This window comes from Brachypodium distachyon, chromosome 1 (genome assembly GCF_000005505.3).
Source record: "Brachypodium distachyon strain Bd21 chromosome 1, Brachypodium_distachyon_v3.0, whole genome shotgun sequence".
Classification (NCBI taxonomy): domain Eukaryota; kingdom Viridiplantae; phylum Streptophyta; class Magnoliopsida; order Poales; family Poaceae; genus Brachypodium; species Brachypodium distachyon.
In genome coordinates, this window is record NC_016131.3 from 28,731,931 (window position 1) to 28,751,526 (window position 19,596).

At 42.4% G+C, this 19,596-nt stretch overlaps 2 protein-coding genes across 2 annotated transcripts; one reads left to right on the plus strand and one right to left on the minus strand.

The window, feature by feature from the left end:
* The first annotated feature begins 289 nt into the window (after positions 1-289).
* Positions 290-2,928, plus strand: LOC100829655 (protein CLMP1). The gene has a single exon (XM_010228989.3). The coding sequence runs from the start codon at positions 370-372 to the stop codon at positions 2,713-2,715; it is 2,346 nt and encodes a 781-aa protein (XP_010227291.1). The 5' UTR covers positions 290-369; the 3' UTR covers positions 2,716-2,928.
* A 13,195-nt stretch (positions 2,929-16,123) lies between these two features.
* On the minus strand, positions 16,124-16,624 carry LOC112269992. The gene is made up of 2 exons (XM_024457588.1): positions 16,413-16,624; positions 16,124-16,322 (listed from the first exon to the last, which is right to left on the minus strand). Exons 1-2 carry the CDS (start codon positions 16,622-16,624, stop codon positions 16,124-16,126), a joined length of 411 nt encoding a protein of 136 aa, XP_024313356.1.
* Positions 16,625-19,596: the final 2,972 nt, after the last annotated feature.

Genomic DNA, 19,596 nt, shown 5'->3' on the forward strand with positions numbered 1-19,596 from the left:
TGCTCATTTAGGAAAAATTTCTAGTGATTAGAAAGCTTCGAAATTTCTTTAAAATCAAGAGGCCACTACTTTTTTTTTTCTTCTAAAGACTAAAATCCTACAAGAATCATTTGAAGTTTCTTCAACAAAGAATGTCCTTAGAAATTTATTTTGAGATTACTGACCAAGTGTACTGTTCGGTTTGCTGCTGCGTTTTTAGAACACCTGTGATGCAAGAGTTCGAAGAGCCGAGCTCGATTGAACCGGACCGAACCTTCTAGACCCACCCGTCTAGTTTTAGGGTTCACTCCCAGTCCCACCACTGCTACTCTTCGTTGCTCCCAGGCTCGGTTGCCCCAAACCCCCGGTCCTCCCCCTCGGCTTATCCCCATGGGCAAATCCGGCGCGAGGAAGAAGAAGCCCTCCCATTCCGCCGCCGCCACCACTACCGCCGCCGCCAATTCGCCTCCATCCGCACCCGAGCAAAAGGCTGCGCCGCCCGCGGCCCCCGTAGCGAACGGGGCGGCGCAGCACGCGGCGGTGGACCCCGCCGTGCTCCTGCGGCGCGCGCACGAGCTCAAGTCGGAGGGCAACAACCTGTTCCAGGCGCGCGACTACGCCGGCGCGCTGCGGCAGTACGAGCTCGCGCTCCGCCTCGCCCCGCGCGGCCACCCCGACCGCGCCGTCTTCCACAGCAACCGCGCCGCCTGCCTCCTCCAGCTCCGCCCCGTCGACCACAACGCCGTGGCCGAGGAGTGCTCCCTCGCGCTCCAGGCCGAGCCGCGCTTCCCGCGGGCACTCCTCCGCCGCGCGCGCGCGCTCGAGGCGCTCGGCCGCCACGAGCTCGCGCTCGCCGACACCCTCGCGCTCCTCGCCCTGGACCCCGACCATCGCGACGCCGTCGACCTCGCCCACCGCCTCCGGTCACGTATCCCCTCTTCCTCCTCCACCTCAGCCTCCACCCACGAACCCACCAGCCGCCCTTCCCCTGCCGCCCTTGGTGCCTCCGCCGTTGTAGCCGGCCTCGGGCCTTCCCTCCCTGCCCGCCCCTTCCCGAAGAAACAATCACCTTCGTCGCCTCCTCCTCCTCCTCCTCCTCTGCAGCAACCAGGACCGGCGATGTCTAAATTTAATCCGTCACCAGTGCCCAAGTTGGTACCTTTCTCCAACTCCCCGCCATCTTCTGCCAAGGCTTCGATAGCTGATACTTCGCAGAAGACTGTGCCAGCACTGTCAGTGCCCTCATCCAAACCAGTGTCAGGGACGGTGCTGATTGACAGGAAGGTTGTCACGAGATGGAGGCCTCTCAAGCTGGTGTATGGCCATGATATTAGGCTTGGGCAGATGCCTGAAAAATGCAGTTTCCAGACGCTTCGGGAAGTTGTGGCGAAGCGGTTCCCATCATCCAAGGCGGTGCTGATGAAGTATAAGGACGCCGATGGTGATCTAGTTACCATCACTTGCACAACTGAGCTCCGATTGGCTGAGGCTTGTAGTGATGGCAACAATGTAATGGAAGGTGAGAATAACTTTCGTATGCTGAGGCTGCACATTGTTGAAGTAAGCCCAGAGCAAGAGCCTCCGCTGCCAATAGAAGAGCTGAAGCTGGAGGAGGATGAGGAGTTGTTAGTCACCGGTGAGGATAGCCCTTCACATATTTCTGCAGAAGTAACTAGTGCCGAGGTTACAAAGCCAGATTTGGAGCATGGAGTTGCTGAACAGAGTACTCTGACAGGGAAGAAAGATTGTGGCCATGCTGAGTGCAAGGAAGCTGAAATTGACGATTGGTTGCTTCAGTTTGCAGAGTTGTTCCGAAACCAGGTCGGTATTGATGCAGATGCACATCTAGACCTTCATGAACTGGGGATGGAGTTGTGTTCTGAGGCACTCGAGGAAACAGTGACAAGTGAGGAGGCCCAATCCATTTTTGAGATGGCTGCGGCAAAATTCCAGGAGGTTGCCGCTTTGGCGTTATTTAACTGGGGAAATGTGCACATGTGTGCTGCAAGGAAGCGCATCCCTCTTGATGAATCTTCGCCAAAGGAAATCATGTCTGCTCAGCTCCGCACAGCTTATGATTGGGTGCGAGAGCGGTATGCTCTTGCAGGCCACAAATATGAGGAGGCCTTGAAAATCAAGCAAGATTTCTATGAAGGGCTTCTTGCTTTAGGTCAGCAACACTTTGAGACAGCAAAGCTTCATTGGTCATTTGCATTGGCAGATAAGGTTGACCTGTCTACCTGGGATTCTTCAGAAACATTCAAGCTTTTCAATAGTGCTGAGGAGAAGATGAGGGCTGCAACAGAGATGTGGGAGAAAGTGGAAGAAAAGAGAATGTTAGAGTTAAAAACACCTGGCGCGAGTGAGATGGATGAGATATTGAAGAAAAGAAGAAAGCAACACAGTACAGATGGTCAAGGGGAGTTGACACCGGAGGAGGCAGCTGAGCAGGCAGCGGTAATGAGGCAACAGATTCACCTGTTTTGGGGCAATATGCTTTTTGAGCGCTCTCAAGTGGAGTTCAAGCTCACTGTTGGTGATTGGAAGAGCAATCTTGATGCTTCTGTTGAAAGGTTTAAGTTGGCTGGAGCTTCAGAATCAGATATCTCAACTGTGCTGAAGAACCATTTTTCCAATGCAGTGTCTGCATGCGAAGAGAAGAAAAACGTGCCTCCAGGCACAGAAAGTTCCCAAACAAGTGATAACGTTGATGACGAGTCTGTGGTTGAGAGCTAAGTTCTTATTGTTTTAAGCTAGATGAAATCAATGATTATCATATTCGATTGCTTGATAGGCCTTATTTGCTGTTGATAACATTGTGTTGTATCATGGATCCCAAATTTAGAGATTGTAGCAAACTGAAATTTTGATTCACATAACTGGCTTGGACTTCACATGATCCATACATCTGGATAATTTATTAGACATGTCCCTTTTTTGCTTGATAAATTGAAGGTATATGGTATTACGAGTTAGATTTTAAAGTAGTTAATCACCGACATGATCTCTGTCTAAATGATGTTCTCTACTTTGATGTTTTGTTTTATTTTTCATCAGATTAATTGATCATGTGTGTTTGAGTTCCTGCTATTATTCCTTTACAAGGAAAAAGCTTTATTTATTACCTTTTGGCTTCTGTATTGAAAGGATGCATCCTGCCAGTTATGAGATTTTAAAATAATCAATTGTTTCACAAAGTCATTGACACAGAATATGACATATGTGATTGACTTTTAGTTTCTGTCAAGTGAGTATTTGACTCCAGAGCAAGAGAAAAAAAAAGAGCACTTCAATTTTGTTCAAATCTGCAGTGGAGATATAACATAAAAGTATTTTCCGATCACTAACTGCATGCCTGCCAATTCAGGCTTTCCTATTTCGGACTAGATTCTTGTTTGAATTGTGACAACCAAGCTGCAACATTTCTTAACTTTTGCTTAAATTAAACCTACCATCTGAGGACCAATGTTCTTTGTACAAGAATGTTTCAATTATATGTTCTGAAATATGCAAGATGTATGTCTTCTGTTTCTGATCTTTTTTTTTGCCTACAATCCTTGCAGCCTTCATTTATAAGGATCTATTAGCAGGCACTTAGCTTCCCTGAACATTGTGTTCATCACGAATTTAGTTCACCCTTTCAGACAGCCTGCAGATTTTTTTTTCTTGAGATAACAAGATGCTGTTTTGATGTCGTCAATTGGATTCGGAAAAAAGTATGCCCTTTTCTTCATATTATTTTAAAACCAGTGCACATTTTGCGTACATGAATGATGATTTCTTTATCATTAAAGAAAATAAATTCAATAAACATGGTGAAGAAATCTGATCATATAGTGACCTCTCTGATTCATGCTCATATAAGGTGCTTTTGTTAGACTATAGTAAACCTGATCATGTACTGTTATAGCTTATTCATGCTCATAATTAATTACAGGTTAAGAAGTTCTGCTGCAGCTGCAAGACAGTAGTTTTTTACCCTAGCATGTGCTAACTAATTCATGTTTTGTTATATTAATATCAGAATCCAATTATTGTGCTGGCAAATGAATAGCTATGGATTAGTTATTCAACAAAAGAGCTTTCTTACTCCAGTTTGGCTTCATACCACAGCAATGTCCCTGTTTTGCTTCCTTGAGAGTATTCCAGCTATATGTAATAGCACTATAATTTTCAGCACCTCATAACGTACGCCCTAAGCTTTGTCAATCGCCACTAATATTTTACTTTGCAGTTTTCTGGAATGAGTTCTGTTGTCTCTTAGAATGATAGAAACAGAGAGTAGTTTGGTTAAAAAAAAGAAAAGAAACAGAGGGTAGTTGAAGTAGAAGTGAAGCGTAGAACTACCAATTAGCATCGTACTGACTGAAATTCTTGGCCTCTTAGTTGTCTTGTAATTGGGCTAGGAGAATATCTTGTGATCTTTTCTACATGGGAGGGTGTGTGTTGGAGCATCCCAGTTGTATGGCAATAGGACCGTAAGCGTTTGTTTGGTGACGGCTTAACAAAACTACATTTATTCACTGCCCAGCAAATTAATGGTTCTATCCTTTTGGTTGTTGACTAACATCTCTTGATGAGATGCAGCGCTGTAGGCATTTTTGGGTTTGGATCTTTCATTTGTTGAAGCGTTGACACGCGGTCTGTAGACAATATAGAAGCTTTGAAGATTGGTGACTTCCTGCTCGCCTCTCGATACCCGATAGCAACAGAAGGGCTTGATGGCTTGCTGTTTTTGGTAGCTTGGTCCATCTCGAAAGAGCATAACAATTGAATCTTCAACAACAAGGCCACACCTCTCCTGTCCATGGTTGAATTTAAAGTTGGCTGCAAGCAATGGTGCTTTGCCGGTGCCAGGACCTGCATGCCCTTAAGGCAATCTTCCGGAACACGCATTGCTCGTGCATGATTACTGGAGTAGTTGATTGACAAAGAGCCATTGCCTTAGGCTGCTGTTGGTTGTATCTTATTTTGTTTTTTTGTTGCCTTTGTATTGAACTCCTTTTCTCTTCTAATGAAATACGCACAGCCCTCCTGCAAGGTTCGATTTTCGTTTTGTGGCCAAGAATATAGGTTGTTGTTTTGGGATGAGTTGTTGGACTGCTTCCTTCTCATCCAAGCATGCATTATTAATGGGCTCGCAATGCGTTTTTGTTATAAATTCATATCTTCCGGAACACGCATTGCTCGTGCATGATTACTGGAGTAGTTGATTGACAAAGAGCCATTGCCGTATTGTATACTCCTTTCCTCCCTCTCTGTGGTCCTCTTAATTTTTCTCTGAATGTAGTAAGATGCCAATGATTTAACTCATCTGGTTGCAATGTTACTTGTTTTGACCTGTGCAGGTTGTGTAATGAAATCATAACAACTGCTGGGAGTATACAACTCTAGCATTTTGCTGCATACCAAAGGCAAGTGAATCTATTTGCAATATGTTAGCCTGGTGTGCTTTGGCTTTATCTTGTCAGTTGTCCAAGGGCACTTGAAGGTTGGCAAGCCTGTGTTGTCATGCTTTTTAGCGGGCTGCTGTGGGGATTCATCAGAAGATGTATCATTATAGGAGAATGTAGTCCTTTGATTGGTTGTGGACACTTCCAGTGATCTTAAGAACCAATAGCCAGCTGAAAACAGCATCATGGGTCTATAGCAACAAACTTCTGTCAGTTAGGTGCTCGAACAATGCCAGTTTCTTGCGGTGTTTTCTTGTAGCCTGCAATGTTCAGACTTCAGAGGGGCTAAGATTCTTCTCCACTGAAATATTGGGAGCTTCACTTTTGAAGGTAATGATAGTACTGCATCAGACTTCGAAGGGGCAAAGTCTTATCAAGGACTGTCTTTCACACTTGCATTTAGTCCTGATCATCTCTCCAGTGAACTTCCTTCGCATCTTTCATTTTGCAGTTTTGGATATAAATAAATCACATGAATCTTTTACTCTTTTTTGTATCTTTGTGTTCCATACCTGCCACCATTCTGATTAATAAATGATATGAAATATTGGGAATGTTAAAACCTTAAAATGAGCCAAAGATTTGCCATGTCTAGCCTCACAAAATCGCAACTTTGTTTCATGGAGCAGAGTGGCAGGTCTATTTTTTATTGTGTAGCCAATTGCAAGTTTGAGCACACTGCATGTGGAGGTGCTGAGAAAACAGCTATGGTTTTGAGGGTACGAGTAGGAAAAGTAAAAGTTGGCCCTGACTTGGTTGTACCAGCTTGTTTTTGTTATTTCTTGCGGCTGTCTCAGTGCATTTCACTGTCTGTGTCTGTCTCAGCACCTCCATACTCACTGTCTGTTATGATTTGATACCTTTATGTTCCAGATTGCAGTTCATGATCTTTTGCTTTGATGGCTAAGCTAACGTAAATAAATAAAAGTTTTGCTGCACGTGTGATATATTTATTTACCTTCTCCACGATATTGTTTGGCTCCTTCTTAAAGCTTTTCAGGGTAGAAATAGAAATACTTAACATGCCACTGAATGATGACAACCCCTAATTTCATATTTATTATAGAATTATTTTTTACCAGAAAATGGAATTAAACTTGTGTCAGTATTTTCCTTTCGTGGATCTACTCGAATCAATGCATATGTTTGCCCTTATTGGACGTGCTGACGTGCTGTACTTGTTCTCCTTGGTCAGGGTTCCTGGATTCTGCAACATTTGTGTTCTTACAAGTGCTTTTCTGTTCTGGCGTTATGCGGTGCAGATGTCATGTGCTTCTTTCTTTTCGTCATCTCTAGTGGTTTCTCTTCACTAGATTCGACTGATAACTTCGCACCAGTGGCAAAGATGTCACTGTTGCCGAGTCGTCTGATCACCTTGATTACCGGAATACTCACACTAAGTTGTCGATAAAGCATAACAAAAACATTACCTGAATAACGCAAAGCAATCTGAGGTTTCCAGAGTATGCACCTTTCTCATATGAAGGCACAAGTCAGATTTATTTGCATTTTAGCATTCTTTGCATGATTTTGTTTTGTTTATGCACTTATATGGCATGTCTGTTTGCACACACATGACAGTTTCAATGAACTTGACGAAGGTTAGAAAAGATAATTTCAGTTTATCAGCACCATGTATCAGAAGTGCAACAGGGACATGCAAATAAAGTCAGAACCTTGGACATAATTAGTTTCGTTGTAACTAGCTAGGAAAGGCACTCCTGCCATGGAACTTAAATAGCATAGATCCTACAATGTTGGTTATGCTACCCATCATGTGCTTAGTGAGTTGAGTAACTCCTGCCAGCTTAAATATTTCAATAACATCAAAAGAACTCCCATAACGTTAGCTTCAGGCTGCTGCTTTGATAATGAACCAGTAGCATCAGACTGAACAACTTTTGCATGTAAACCTTGTTCTGCCAATGGCAAGATGAACCTGCCGCCTGATTTGCTACCTCAGTTTACAAAATATGCTGCTTTAATATTTAATTTAATGAACATAGCATTTGTCATTTCTAAATGTTTCCTTGAAAGCATAGCAATGGCAGACCATGTATGAAGCCGTAACAGGAGAATAGGGGGTTGGGTATTCTTTATTTATTGTTGATTAGCAAAACATAACTATCTCAGAAATTTGGGATGGTGCATAACTTAGACGTACTTTCTCTAGGACTTCTACTATTTCCGTCATGCAGCAATGGTGGCAGTACGGAAGTAAAGGAACTTGTTCATCTACTTTACTGCATCTAATGTTTGGTTAATCTTAGAGGGTTTACCCTTTTTTGTTCCTGTGGTTTTGGAAATTTATTTAGAGGGATCACCCCCTGTTTTGGTCACGACATAATGACACATACTACTCCCTCCGTTCCTAAATACTTTTGCACTAAAACCACGACAAGTAGAGTAGTAATTTTAGTAATTTGTATGAAGTTGATAGATAACTTGATGGAATTATGTTGATACTGAATTAATTGGTGCCGGCTGTTTTGCAAAAAAAAGTCTCTGTAAATTTTCAGTCCACGTTCTATTGGAACTTTTGTGAAAAAAAACCCTATTTTTTCAAATCAACGTGCAATTCACGTTTAATTGAAGATGTGGACTGCAGGTTTTATTTCGGAAATTTAAAGAGATTTTTTACAAAACAGCCGGCGCCTGTGTTATCATGATCGTCCCCAGCGAGTACGGAGTAGTAATCAGATTGACCGACCGACAAGAAATCTCGTGCATTGAAAGCGATGACGATATTCAGATAAAATCAAATCATGCCTGTGTTATCATGGAGTATACTCATATGTACACATGCTCGGTCCATTACTCTGCTTCGCGGCAGGTACTAAATGGTTTGCTTACATTCAGCTAGCACGATTACCACTTCTCGCTCCTCCTCTGACTCACAGCCAGTTACATGTGTTCTCTAGCTCGCTGACCGGCTCAAATTTCCTAAGGACGGAGATGCTAGATCGATGGCAGGCATGAAGGTATGTAGGTATGGGAGGTATCGGAAAATGTTGGGTGCTGATTACAGATCTTCCTCGAGAAGAAGAGATACACGAAGTGCCTTTATTAGAAGAACAAGGATTTCTCCCCGGCCCCCCCTTTATTAAGCTGAAACCGGCAAAATAAGCGAAGTGCCCTTGAGGTAGAGAAGGCACCGGAGAAGCTTGAAACATGAGAGAGATGAGGTGTCTGGCATTAAATCACGGCAGCGGGGCAGCAGGAGGTAGGACAGTCCATCGCAGCGCCGTCTAGGGATGGTGGTGGGAACAACCTGCAAACACTCGAGCGACGAAGATGACGCGGTAGGCGATAGAGGCTTGTCGGTGATGAGGCCGGCGCGGGCGCTTCTAAATCTAATCCACTTTCATGTCGCGCCCTCGCACATCCGTTTGTGAATGCTTGAGGCTCCAATGGTGCACCGTGATCTCGAGTGGATCGTATCGAACGAATGCAGTGATTAATTAAGGGGACAATTTCTTCGATACGATCAAGTTGTGCGTGTATGTTTAATTCTCATCAGTTTTACGATCCAACTCTGAATGGGATAAGAACTCTTTTCTATTTGTTATCAGGAAATTGATATTTAAAAACTATACTTAATTATTACTTAAGCATGGTTTGAACCCCACAGATACAACCCCGGTCAGCAGCAACTTTAGGTTTATTTGTAGATTTAGATGGACATGATGGGGTCATCCTCGCCTGGTTCGAGAATGGAGTGGTTAGTCTCAATGTCTTTGGTGGTTTTAGGAGACCTACCACCAGTGGTGGAGCTGCTGTAGAGCCATTCATCACATCTACCATTGATGTCATAACCATTGCTGGCGGTGAAATAAATGATGAACTGATTTGCATAATTCAAAGAGGAGGCTATAATCTGTTTGTGGTTTGTCTTGGGGCTGTATGCTGGGCGATCTGGAAGACCGGTAATTATGTTTGCTTTGAGAAAAAGATAATTCATCACCCAGAGTCAGTAGTGTTCTTGCTTTGCTCATGTAGTACTTAGAGAGCTTATGGAGGGATGTGGTCAAGATGATGCCGAGGGAGGAGCTCCTGGGCTGATGTGGGCAACGACAAAACCAAGCTACGAAGATTCAGAAATGCGCATCCGCAGGCGGGGAGAAATGATCTGCAGCTAGCTTTGCTTTAATTCAGGTGTAGTCCTGGAAAGTGTAATGTACTATGGGTGCCTGTGTTGGATTGTGTTGTGTTGTACCAGACACCAGACAATGTTGTTTCCGTTATGCTGCTATCAAGAGTGAGAAACACCACGGGAAGTTCTTGGCATAGACTTAAATTATGGCAAATCTGAGATGTACTAGTAAATTATATATGGAGCATGTTTCTAGCTAAGCTTGGGCTTCGGATGGTCTGATTCGTTTAATTATTAACAAAACCTTGTTGAATAGTATGTCTAACTCGGTGTGATTTAACTAGTTGTTCTACACAGATATTTGCTTCCTCCGATTCATAACAAGTGTCTCATATTTAGTATAAGATCGAAGTAGGCAAAAAACTGATATGGGTGTCTTATTAGAATGGAAAGAGAGAGGAGTTGTACTCTTAGGGAAGATGAGGCTCTTAGCGTGGAATACAATTAAAGTTATGTTTTCCCTTTGAAAAACCTATGACAAAGGATACTACAACCTATTAATTGGACAAGTTGTATCTAAACACATATTTAACACTTAAGACACAACCTTCTTAAGATAAGACACATTTGAGTGACCTTGATCAGTCACACCGATCAGCACCGAGAACAACACGGAGATACATACTATTTCATGCGTTCGTAAATATAACATGTTATAGCTTTGTTAATTAGACAATTCATCATGAGGAGATAAAATTGGGTCACTGTGAAGGAAATGTCTTTGCTCTTTCTCCATGTTAATTAATGTAGGCGACCCAATTAGGCATGTGAGGTGAATGAGTGCAACAAAAGTGCATTTCTCCATCATAAAGGCCAACAAATCTCCCATTCATTTAGACAAAGCAACAAGCTTGTTGCCGACGCCCACATCATATAAAAAAGATGCATTCATTGTCGAGCGCGCGTGATTTATGGCTGCCCAAGTATTCTTCTGCTTCCATTCAGTTCGACCGGTGCAAAGAACCTCCCCATCATCTTATAACACAACGAAGCCCTTGATCCATCGCTTTAATTTGTTCTGCCATGTATAGGTTGGTATATATAACGCCTGTGGCCATGCTGGATTGGCAGGCCAAGAGATGGGCAGGGCAGCATAGCTGCAAATGCAAACTAAGGCCGGACGAGAGCAATACAAAGTGTACGTAGTTGTAGGCATGAGAGTGGGAGGCACCGGTAAAATGTTGGCCACACTTGGTACATGTCTAACCTGACATATCGGAGAGTGTAGCTAGGTTGAATGAAAGCCCCCAAGCAATACTTGTGCTTCCAGTATCTTGGACGCAAATCTTTTCTCATGTTAGATGAAATGTTGGACTGCATGGTCAGTATAGCTTGTTAACCTTCACTCTTCAACTTGGTTAGGATCTCTACTGGGCATAGTTCAACTAAATATGTGTAATCTACAGTTGTTTGATTTGTCTTTTCCATGATGCTGAATGGAGAATTTATTTTCCCCTGTATATTTCTCAGCCATTTGGCTAGTACAACAGAGATTCAGATCAAGCCATCAAGTTTCTTTGAACATGTGCATCAAAACAAGTAAGGATCAAGCTCTCTGATGTAGAAGCATATTATGTAGCTAGTGGAGTATCAACGAGTACATCACCGGTGTTGTCCCTGCGATGAACACACATGACAAATTACCGCCAAAAAAAACCAGACCGATCCATGCGTGCGTATCAATTGATGCAATATCGTCATGCAGTTCCAAGAAGACGAACTACATGATCTCTGTCTCTTATAATATATGAAATTATGACTAGAACTAGTGCAATCCTTTGTGATACATAGACACTCTTATCTCAAGCGAGTAGTAATCAAATTGACCGACCGACAAGAAATCTCGTGCATTGAAGGCGTTGGCGATATTCTCATATTCAGATCAAATTGAATCATGCCTTTTCTTATCATGGAGTATAATTATATACACACAGACACTACATATCAACATATGTATACTAGCAGCTCCGTGGTTATGCAACGACACTAGAGTACTGGCTAGACACATGCTCAGTCCATTACTCTGCTTCACGGCAGGTACTAAATAACTGCAACACGCCTCACATATATCTCGTTCGCTTCCATTCAACTAGCATCATTACCAACTTCATCCCTGGCCCTTTCAAGAAAAAACTTCATCCTTGGCTCCTCCTCCTCCTCTGACTCACATCCAATTACATGTGCTCACTAGCTAGCTAGCTGTCCGGCTCAAATTTCGAAGGACGGAGAGATGTTAGATCGATGGCATGCATGTAGTAGCTAGGTACGGGAGGTATCGGAAAATGTTGGGCACTGATTACAGATCTATCCGGAGAAGAAGAGATAATCGAAGTGTCTTTATTAGAAGAAGAAGGATTTCTCCCCGGCTCCATCTTTATTAAGCTGAAACCAGCCAAATAAGTGCGGTTTCTTGATGTAGAAAAGGTACAGGAGAAGCTTGAAACATGAGAGAGAAGAGGTGTCCGTCAATGAGTTACGGCCGTGGTGCCTTAGAAGCCAGGGCAGTCTGCCACAGCTCCGTCGAGGGCTGGTGGTGGGAACAGCCGGGAAACGATGGATCGAGGAAGATAACGTAGTAGGCGACAGAGGCTTATCGGTGATGATGCGCTTGTAAATCAAATCCTTCTTTATGTCACACGCTCACACATCCTATGCATCCATGCATCCATGCTAGTCGCTCCAGTGGTGCACCATAATCTCCATTGGACCATATCAAAGGGATGCAGTAATTAAGGGAACAATTTTCTTCTTCTGAAGAAGAGCTTCATGTGGATCATTCTCTTCAGTTTTCTGATCCAGCTCTGAATTGGATAAGTACTACGTTGTATTCGTTCTCAAGAAATTGGTCTTGAAAAATGAAAAACTATACTCAATTAAGTACTCCCTCCGATCCTAAATTCTTGTCGTTGTTTTAGTTTAAATTTACACGAAAACAACTACAAAAATTTAAGATCTGAGTAAGTATTATTGAAGCATATATAGTTCAGCAGCAACTTTAGCTTAATTTACTTGTAGAGTTGGATGGACATGATAGTGGAATGGTTAGGCTCAGTTTGGGGCATTGGTGAACTTATTTTATAATTGTTGTGAAAAAATACACACAAAACTAGTGAAACGTTGGTTAGCCAAACACGACTGTACTGAAAAGCGGGTAAAAAAACAGGATTATGGTAATCCATCGCAATGCCAAACGGAGCGTTAGTCTCATCATCTTTGGTGGTTTTAGGAGAACCTTTGAATTATGCAAATCAGTTTATCATTTATTTCACAGCCAGCAATATCAATAGTACAGCAGTGAAGTGGTAGGTCTCTCGGTCCTCTTGCATGAAGGAAAATAAATCTCAACCAGGCATGTGAGTTGACTAAAAGCAAAAACAGCGTTGTCCTCCGGCATAAAGGAGTACAATAAATTCCGTGCATCGAACATGACGTGCATGGCGCTTAGTGACGACATCCAGATATAATTGAATCGTCCTTGAATCGCTTGTGATTACCGCCGAGCGTATGTGCGTGGTTTATGACTGCCCAGCACCTTTTCTTCCTTTTTAGCTTGTTCAGTCTGTGCAACAACCTCCTCATCAACTTACAACACCGAAAAAAGATCTCAGATTGCATTACTTGCTGCTTCTGGCTATATATTACACACACTTGCTGGATCCGTAGGCCAAGGGAAAAGAGAGATCAAGGAAAACAGAGTTGTGAAGGTGAGCTGAAAACAAGAGGGTAGCGCAAAGTGTAGCGGTGTAGGCATGGATAGGAATGAGAGGTACCAGTAAAATGTTCGCGGCTGAGGCCACCTATTCCATATGACAGTACGGAAAACACAGGCTCAATGAAGCCTCTCAGACAACTAGGTACGTGCACTCGGTAGCTTGGATGGAAAATCTTTGACACCTCTTTGTTGTAAGTTTGAACGGAAACAGGGTGTTTAGTGAGGATTGAATGGGAATTGAAGTGCATTCCTGTCCATTCCATAAGTTGGATACTCGATCCCGCTGATCTAAGAAATATCCACATCAACTCTCACAAAAAGAAAACGGACAAGTAAAGATAAGGTGCCGAAGCCATGACATGACGAAGACACTTGGCCGGTAGTTTGTGACATAATTAATTAAGCCGTTAGATCTATTACGAACGTTCTGAGTTGACGATTATTGTTCTGTGGCAAAAGTGGTGTCGGGTTCTGTGGGGTAAATGTTTGGGTAGTGAGACGGTACCTAGATCCTTTGGAAGTACTTCATTTGGGTTGAGAAACTGATCAAACTGTAGTTTTAGCAGTAAAAATGAAGTTCTCCACAGGAATTAATGCAATGATTTCTTTTCAAATATCAAGCTAAACTCACATATTAACAGGCTTGAACTAAAAAGTAACAAATCTACTTGCAGATCTAATGTTTTTGGGATTTTCAGTTAACTGTAGCAAATCTGACAAAAAGGTACTGACTAACTGAAGAAACAAACACTGACAAGAAGATTTAACTGAAGAAAAATGACACTTAACAGAACTGAACTAAAGACAAGGGAAAGATTTCTGAATAAGAAGTAAGAGCACGACAGGCCACTACTAGATCCAACAACAGAAACTAATCGAAGTACTAGGGCTAAACATGACAGGTAAACAGATAACAGTTCATACACATGTATATAAAGATCTACTCACAACCGAATTGATTTGTAGACAAGGCAAGGTTTAAGAATTTACAGGATCTCAACAAGAACAGCAAGAACAAGCTAGATCAAACGATGAACTAGGAGAGAAAGAAGAATAGAGACAGAGATTACAGAATTTCTTGTAGCAGCAGAGAATTTTGAGACAAGGAAGATGAGGATCTAGCTTAACAACTCTAAGATTTACGGTGAAGAATCATCCAAATCACCCAAGAACAGCCATGGATCTCACCGGCTTCCTCTCTTCTTCCTCTCTCTTCTCCATGTTTCTGAATCCACCCCCTTTTTCTTGTCTCCTCGAAAGAAATAGGTTCAGCACCTTTTATGCTCTTCTCCTTGCTCTCTTTCAGAGGCGGTCACCATCAACTTTTGAATTATGCAACCAGCCCCTCCTTTTGCTAGCTTGACACTGAAGAAGATCCCTGCTTGTGCCACCTTTTTGCTTGATCACCCCTCTTCCTTGTCCCTTTCTTTGCTTTTTGCTTTTCTTCTCCCTGCTTCTTTGCCCTTGCTTCTTGATGTAGTAGGAAGTAGATTTTTTATGCCTTTTCGCACCCTTTTCTGCAAAAAGCAAGCAGTGCTGTAAAAAGACAGATTTGGTCCTTTTCGGCTGAATTCATTCAAATTTAAATTCAAATGATTCAAATTCAAGTATGATCAGCACCAAATATGTTTGAAATTGATTTAAAATTATGTACTGATCACACCCCCACACCTGAATTTTTGCTTGTCCTCAAGTAAAAATATTTGGCCCTCGAACACAAGTTAATTAGTAATGCAAAGCAGTAAACAGATAAGAGTAATTGACAAATGCAGTTCTTTGTGAGAGTGTTCATATAAATTGCGTATGAGACGTTTCAATGATTTCTAGGCATCAACAATGATCTAGGGTGAATGAATAGAAACAAATGATATATAAATCATAGTACTGAACTAAGATGAGCTACTAAAGTTCAAACAGTAATGAAAACTCCAGGGAAATGTGGTACAGCCACATATTTGCAGAAACTGTGACTTTTGTCACTTATTGAAAGCTAAAAACTGTGGCAACGCCACTTATTGAATTTGCAAAAAAATTTAGACAAGAAATGTGGCACAGCCACTTATTGCAAGAAATGTGACTTTTGTCACTTATTCGAGGAAGAATAAACACATGTGGACCTTGCCACTTATTGAATTTCAGAGAAACCAGAAAGTAAACTGAAGTAACAATGCTCAATGACACATGTTTCAGAAATCACAATCCCAGGATCATGACTCCTACTTAGTGACACTAAACAACTAGCTCAGGAAAGTACTAAAAACTTAGAACACAAAGTTTCTGAATCGTTTCACAAAAGGTCAGAAACGATGCACCAGGAAGCATTGAAATTTAAGATAAACAATTTAAATGATCATTCTGGATAGAGAACTAACTTTTGCAACTCCTATTAAATGTTTTCTGACAAAGCATGACCATGAACAGTGCTGAGGCAAAAGATTTAAAGTATAGATTCATGTTATCTTTTCAAAATTATCAAGATGGGTAAATTTGAATCATGAGCACATAATATTTATACCAAAAGTATCAAAACAAATGGAGACTGAAACAGCTCACCAAATTTCTAAACATTAATTCCTTGACTTGATAGAATTGGTTGCAAAAATTGCCTGCTCTCACTTCTTACTTTACCCTTTCTGTTCTACCTTAATATACATCTTTCCTGATTCTCCTGCTGCTGATTCATGCATAAACCCTACAAAAAGAAAAGATAAACAAAAATAAAACAAACCTCATAGAGGCAAAGGAAGGTTACTGAATTTTATTTCCAGGTTGCTTCCTGGTAGCGCTCTTTTATGGTCATTAGCTTGACCCCTGGTTTGAAATGACTCAAGATGCTTGACCACTGTCAAGGCTTGCCTTCCTCAACTCTGCTTCTTCTGGTCTTGCATCAAAATCAAGAATAGGATCTCCATTGAAATAATGTTTCACTCTTTGACCATTAACTGAGAATATTCCTTCTGAAGGACTCTGTACTTCCAAAGCACCATTTCCAAACACCTTCTTTACAACACATGGACCATACCATCTTGATTTAAATTTCCCAGGAAACAGGTGGAATCTTCAATCATAAACCAATACTAGCTGTCCTGGCCTGAATTCCTTTCTCTGAATATGCCTGTCATGCCACTGCTTGGTCTTTTCCTTATAGATTCTTGCACTTTCATAGGCATCTAATCTCAGCTCATCAAGCTCACATAACTGAAGTTTCCTGAGTTCACCAGCAGCTTCCATATCCATGTTTAATTTCCTGATAGCCCAATGTGCTTTGTGTTCAAGTTCAACAGGCAAATGGCAAGCTTTTCCATAGATAAGCCTAAACGGGGACATGCCTATTGGAGTTTTGTAAGCAGTCCCTGAATCAGCAGTGTTCTTGCTTAGAGAGCTTATGGAGGGATGTGGTCAAGATGATGCCGAGGGATGGAGCTCCTGGGCTGATGTGGGCAACGACAACCATGCTACGAAGATTTAGAAATTCGCATCCGCTGGCTGGGAGAAATGATCTGCCGCTAGCTTTGCTTTGATTCAGGTGTAGTCCTGAAAACTGTAAGCAAAGCACAAACACAGAACCAGATCCACCACTTCAGAAGAGTAGCGACCAACCGTCTCGCACTTCTCAACGCCACCGGCAGGATCGCCGTCGATGAGGTGGATGAGGAGTCGGAAAAACCTTATTACTGAGCGGCACAGTGCCACCATCACCACCATAGCTTTGCTGCCGGCCGGTTGACCAAACCCTAATTTTTGAAAACCTACTATTACAATAAACGTAGAAGAAGCAGAGCCGGCCGGGAGGAGAGGACGACCTAGAGGCGCTGGTGGCGGCGGCTAGGGCAGGGAATTCTTTTCCCGCGGAAGCTGACCGGTGGACACAAGGATCTAGACATGCGTCGTTGCCGGCTACGATGCTATATGTGTTGATAGTTTTTGCCATAACTTAATCAATATTTAGAAATTTTGACAATCAACAAAAATAAAATGTCCTGTGTTTTGGAGCGGAGGGAATAGTACATCAACGTCGACAAGTACCACTGAATAGACGCGCTACTTACGAGATACGTATGAATATGATACTCTCAGCATATATATACATCTCATCTCGATCTGGCACGTATATATGTACGGACAGTACGGTGCATCATCAAATCATCTGGATGGATCAGTTTCCAACCTCCGCCCGGTCCATGGGCTGATTTGGGATCTCGTCCGCCCCCGCGCAGCAGAGGCAGACCCTGGTGTCCCCCCCCCCCCCCCCCCCCCCCCCAGAAACACAGCAGATCCGGCTGCAGGCCTTGGCCTTCTCCTCCTTCACGGCCTCTGCAGTTAATTAATTGCATATGCATCAACAGAAATTAATTAAAGGCACCGGGCCTCCGTACTTCACTAGTCAGCTAATCACGATTCATAATTCGTGCTCTGATTAATTCATTAGCCAGAAAAAAAAATAAGAAGCTGAAACTGAAGGCGCGCGCGGCTCACCGCCAGGGGTAGTTTGTTCAGCTGCGACGAGGAATGCGGCGGCGAGCAGGAGAGCAAACACGAGGAGACCCTTCGTGGACGCCATTTGCAGGCAACCAAGGTAATTAATTAAGGTTGTAACTAGCTAGAAGTGGCTTCGAGTAGATTGCTAGAGGTGCGCCCATATATAGACCAGCCATATTTATATATGCGTTCTAGCTAGCTCTGCCAATGGAAAATTGAGGCAGCTTAATTACTTAATTACTCGCAGATATAGTAGTAGATAGCTCCACTGTGACTGGACTCCGGAGCAAGCTGTGGCTGGCTCTGGCTCTCCCTCTCATCCACGGATACGCGATCGATGCCCGTGGCCAGCAGCGACCGGTACGTGCAGCCCCGGCCAGCAGCAATGTCGTATGGAGATTTTCTTTTTCCCATATATAAAAGAGGGTAGTACCAAAACCAACAAAAACCGAATCATTTGCGGAGGAAATGATATTCAGATAAAACCGAATAAATACATGAGGATTTTTACGGTAAGGACTAGTCAATGTGAACCATCCATCAAGCAAATCCAAAGGCCTAGATTCATCAATACGCAAGGAGAGTAGTATTATTTGTTCAAAGGGCAAAAGAGGACGGTCGTGCCTGGCAAATCCCACGTATCCAAAGATTCCTAAATCTTTGCGGAGAAGAAAACTTATTCAGGAAGAGATGTGGTGGTATTTCTAATTAGTGTCACGGACCTAGTTTTTGTGGTGATTAGCAAACGTGGACTAATTGTGGCTAGACGATAGAACAATTGGTTTGTTAAGTTACTACTAGTACTTAAGAACCAACCATCATTGTATCGATCTTTGGTAGTGATGAAATTGTCTTGAAAAGATCGGTGCGTACGTCTCTTGTAACTCTTTTTTTACATTTTAATTTACATATGTAGCCATGTGTTTCATCAATATATATTTTCTGCTCGGTGGTCTATACAATGTTTTAAGCAAAAGTTGGTATGAAGAAAAAATAAACACAATGAAATGTGTCACGATATCTTTACTCTTATAAAAGAGGCAATTGGTGGCGGCGGTCCATCGCCTCTTTTGCCTCTATCGTAAAATCATATGGATGATGTTTTCCATCAAAGTTAGGATAAAATTACTAGAGAGGGCCATTAATATATAAATGTTTTTTTTAATTCAAAGGCAGTAAAGCGTGTGAATATTTTCTTATATACATAACAGATCTCCATGATGGCAGAGTCTCACGCCTAATATATTAATTACCCGATACCGTTTTTAGGAATATAATATAATATAATTAATTACCTAATTAGCTTCTTGTGAGAAGACCAACAAATCTACAGATATGGAAAGCCCAATGGAGAAAATCTATAATACCATGTTTGATCTGAATTAATACTACTCTCTCATAGCACAAGTAAATTGTACAGTTAAAGTGCCCAAATACATATATACACCAGGAGTGCGAGTGTCGTGGTGATACATTGATTGCACACATGCTCGATCCATTGCTCTGCTTCACAGCAACCAGTACTAATTAACGTACGCGGCTCACATGTATTTATATGTGTACTCGTTCGCTTCCATTCAGCTGCCGACGTTACGACCTCCTCCTCCTCGTCGAATGTGACTCGCAACCAGTTACTATGTGTTATTTGGATTTTTGAGTGGTCCTGACTTAATTGTTAAGGATGGAGATGTTAAAACCACGACAAGTATTTAGAAACGGAGGGAGTAGTTGTTAGGCGTGGGAGGCACCAGAAATATAAGTGTGAGAGTTGTCGGAAAATGTTGGGCATCGGCAACATATGTTCCACGTCGTTGATGTAC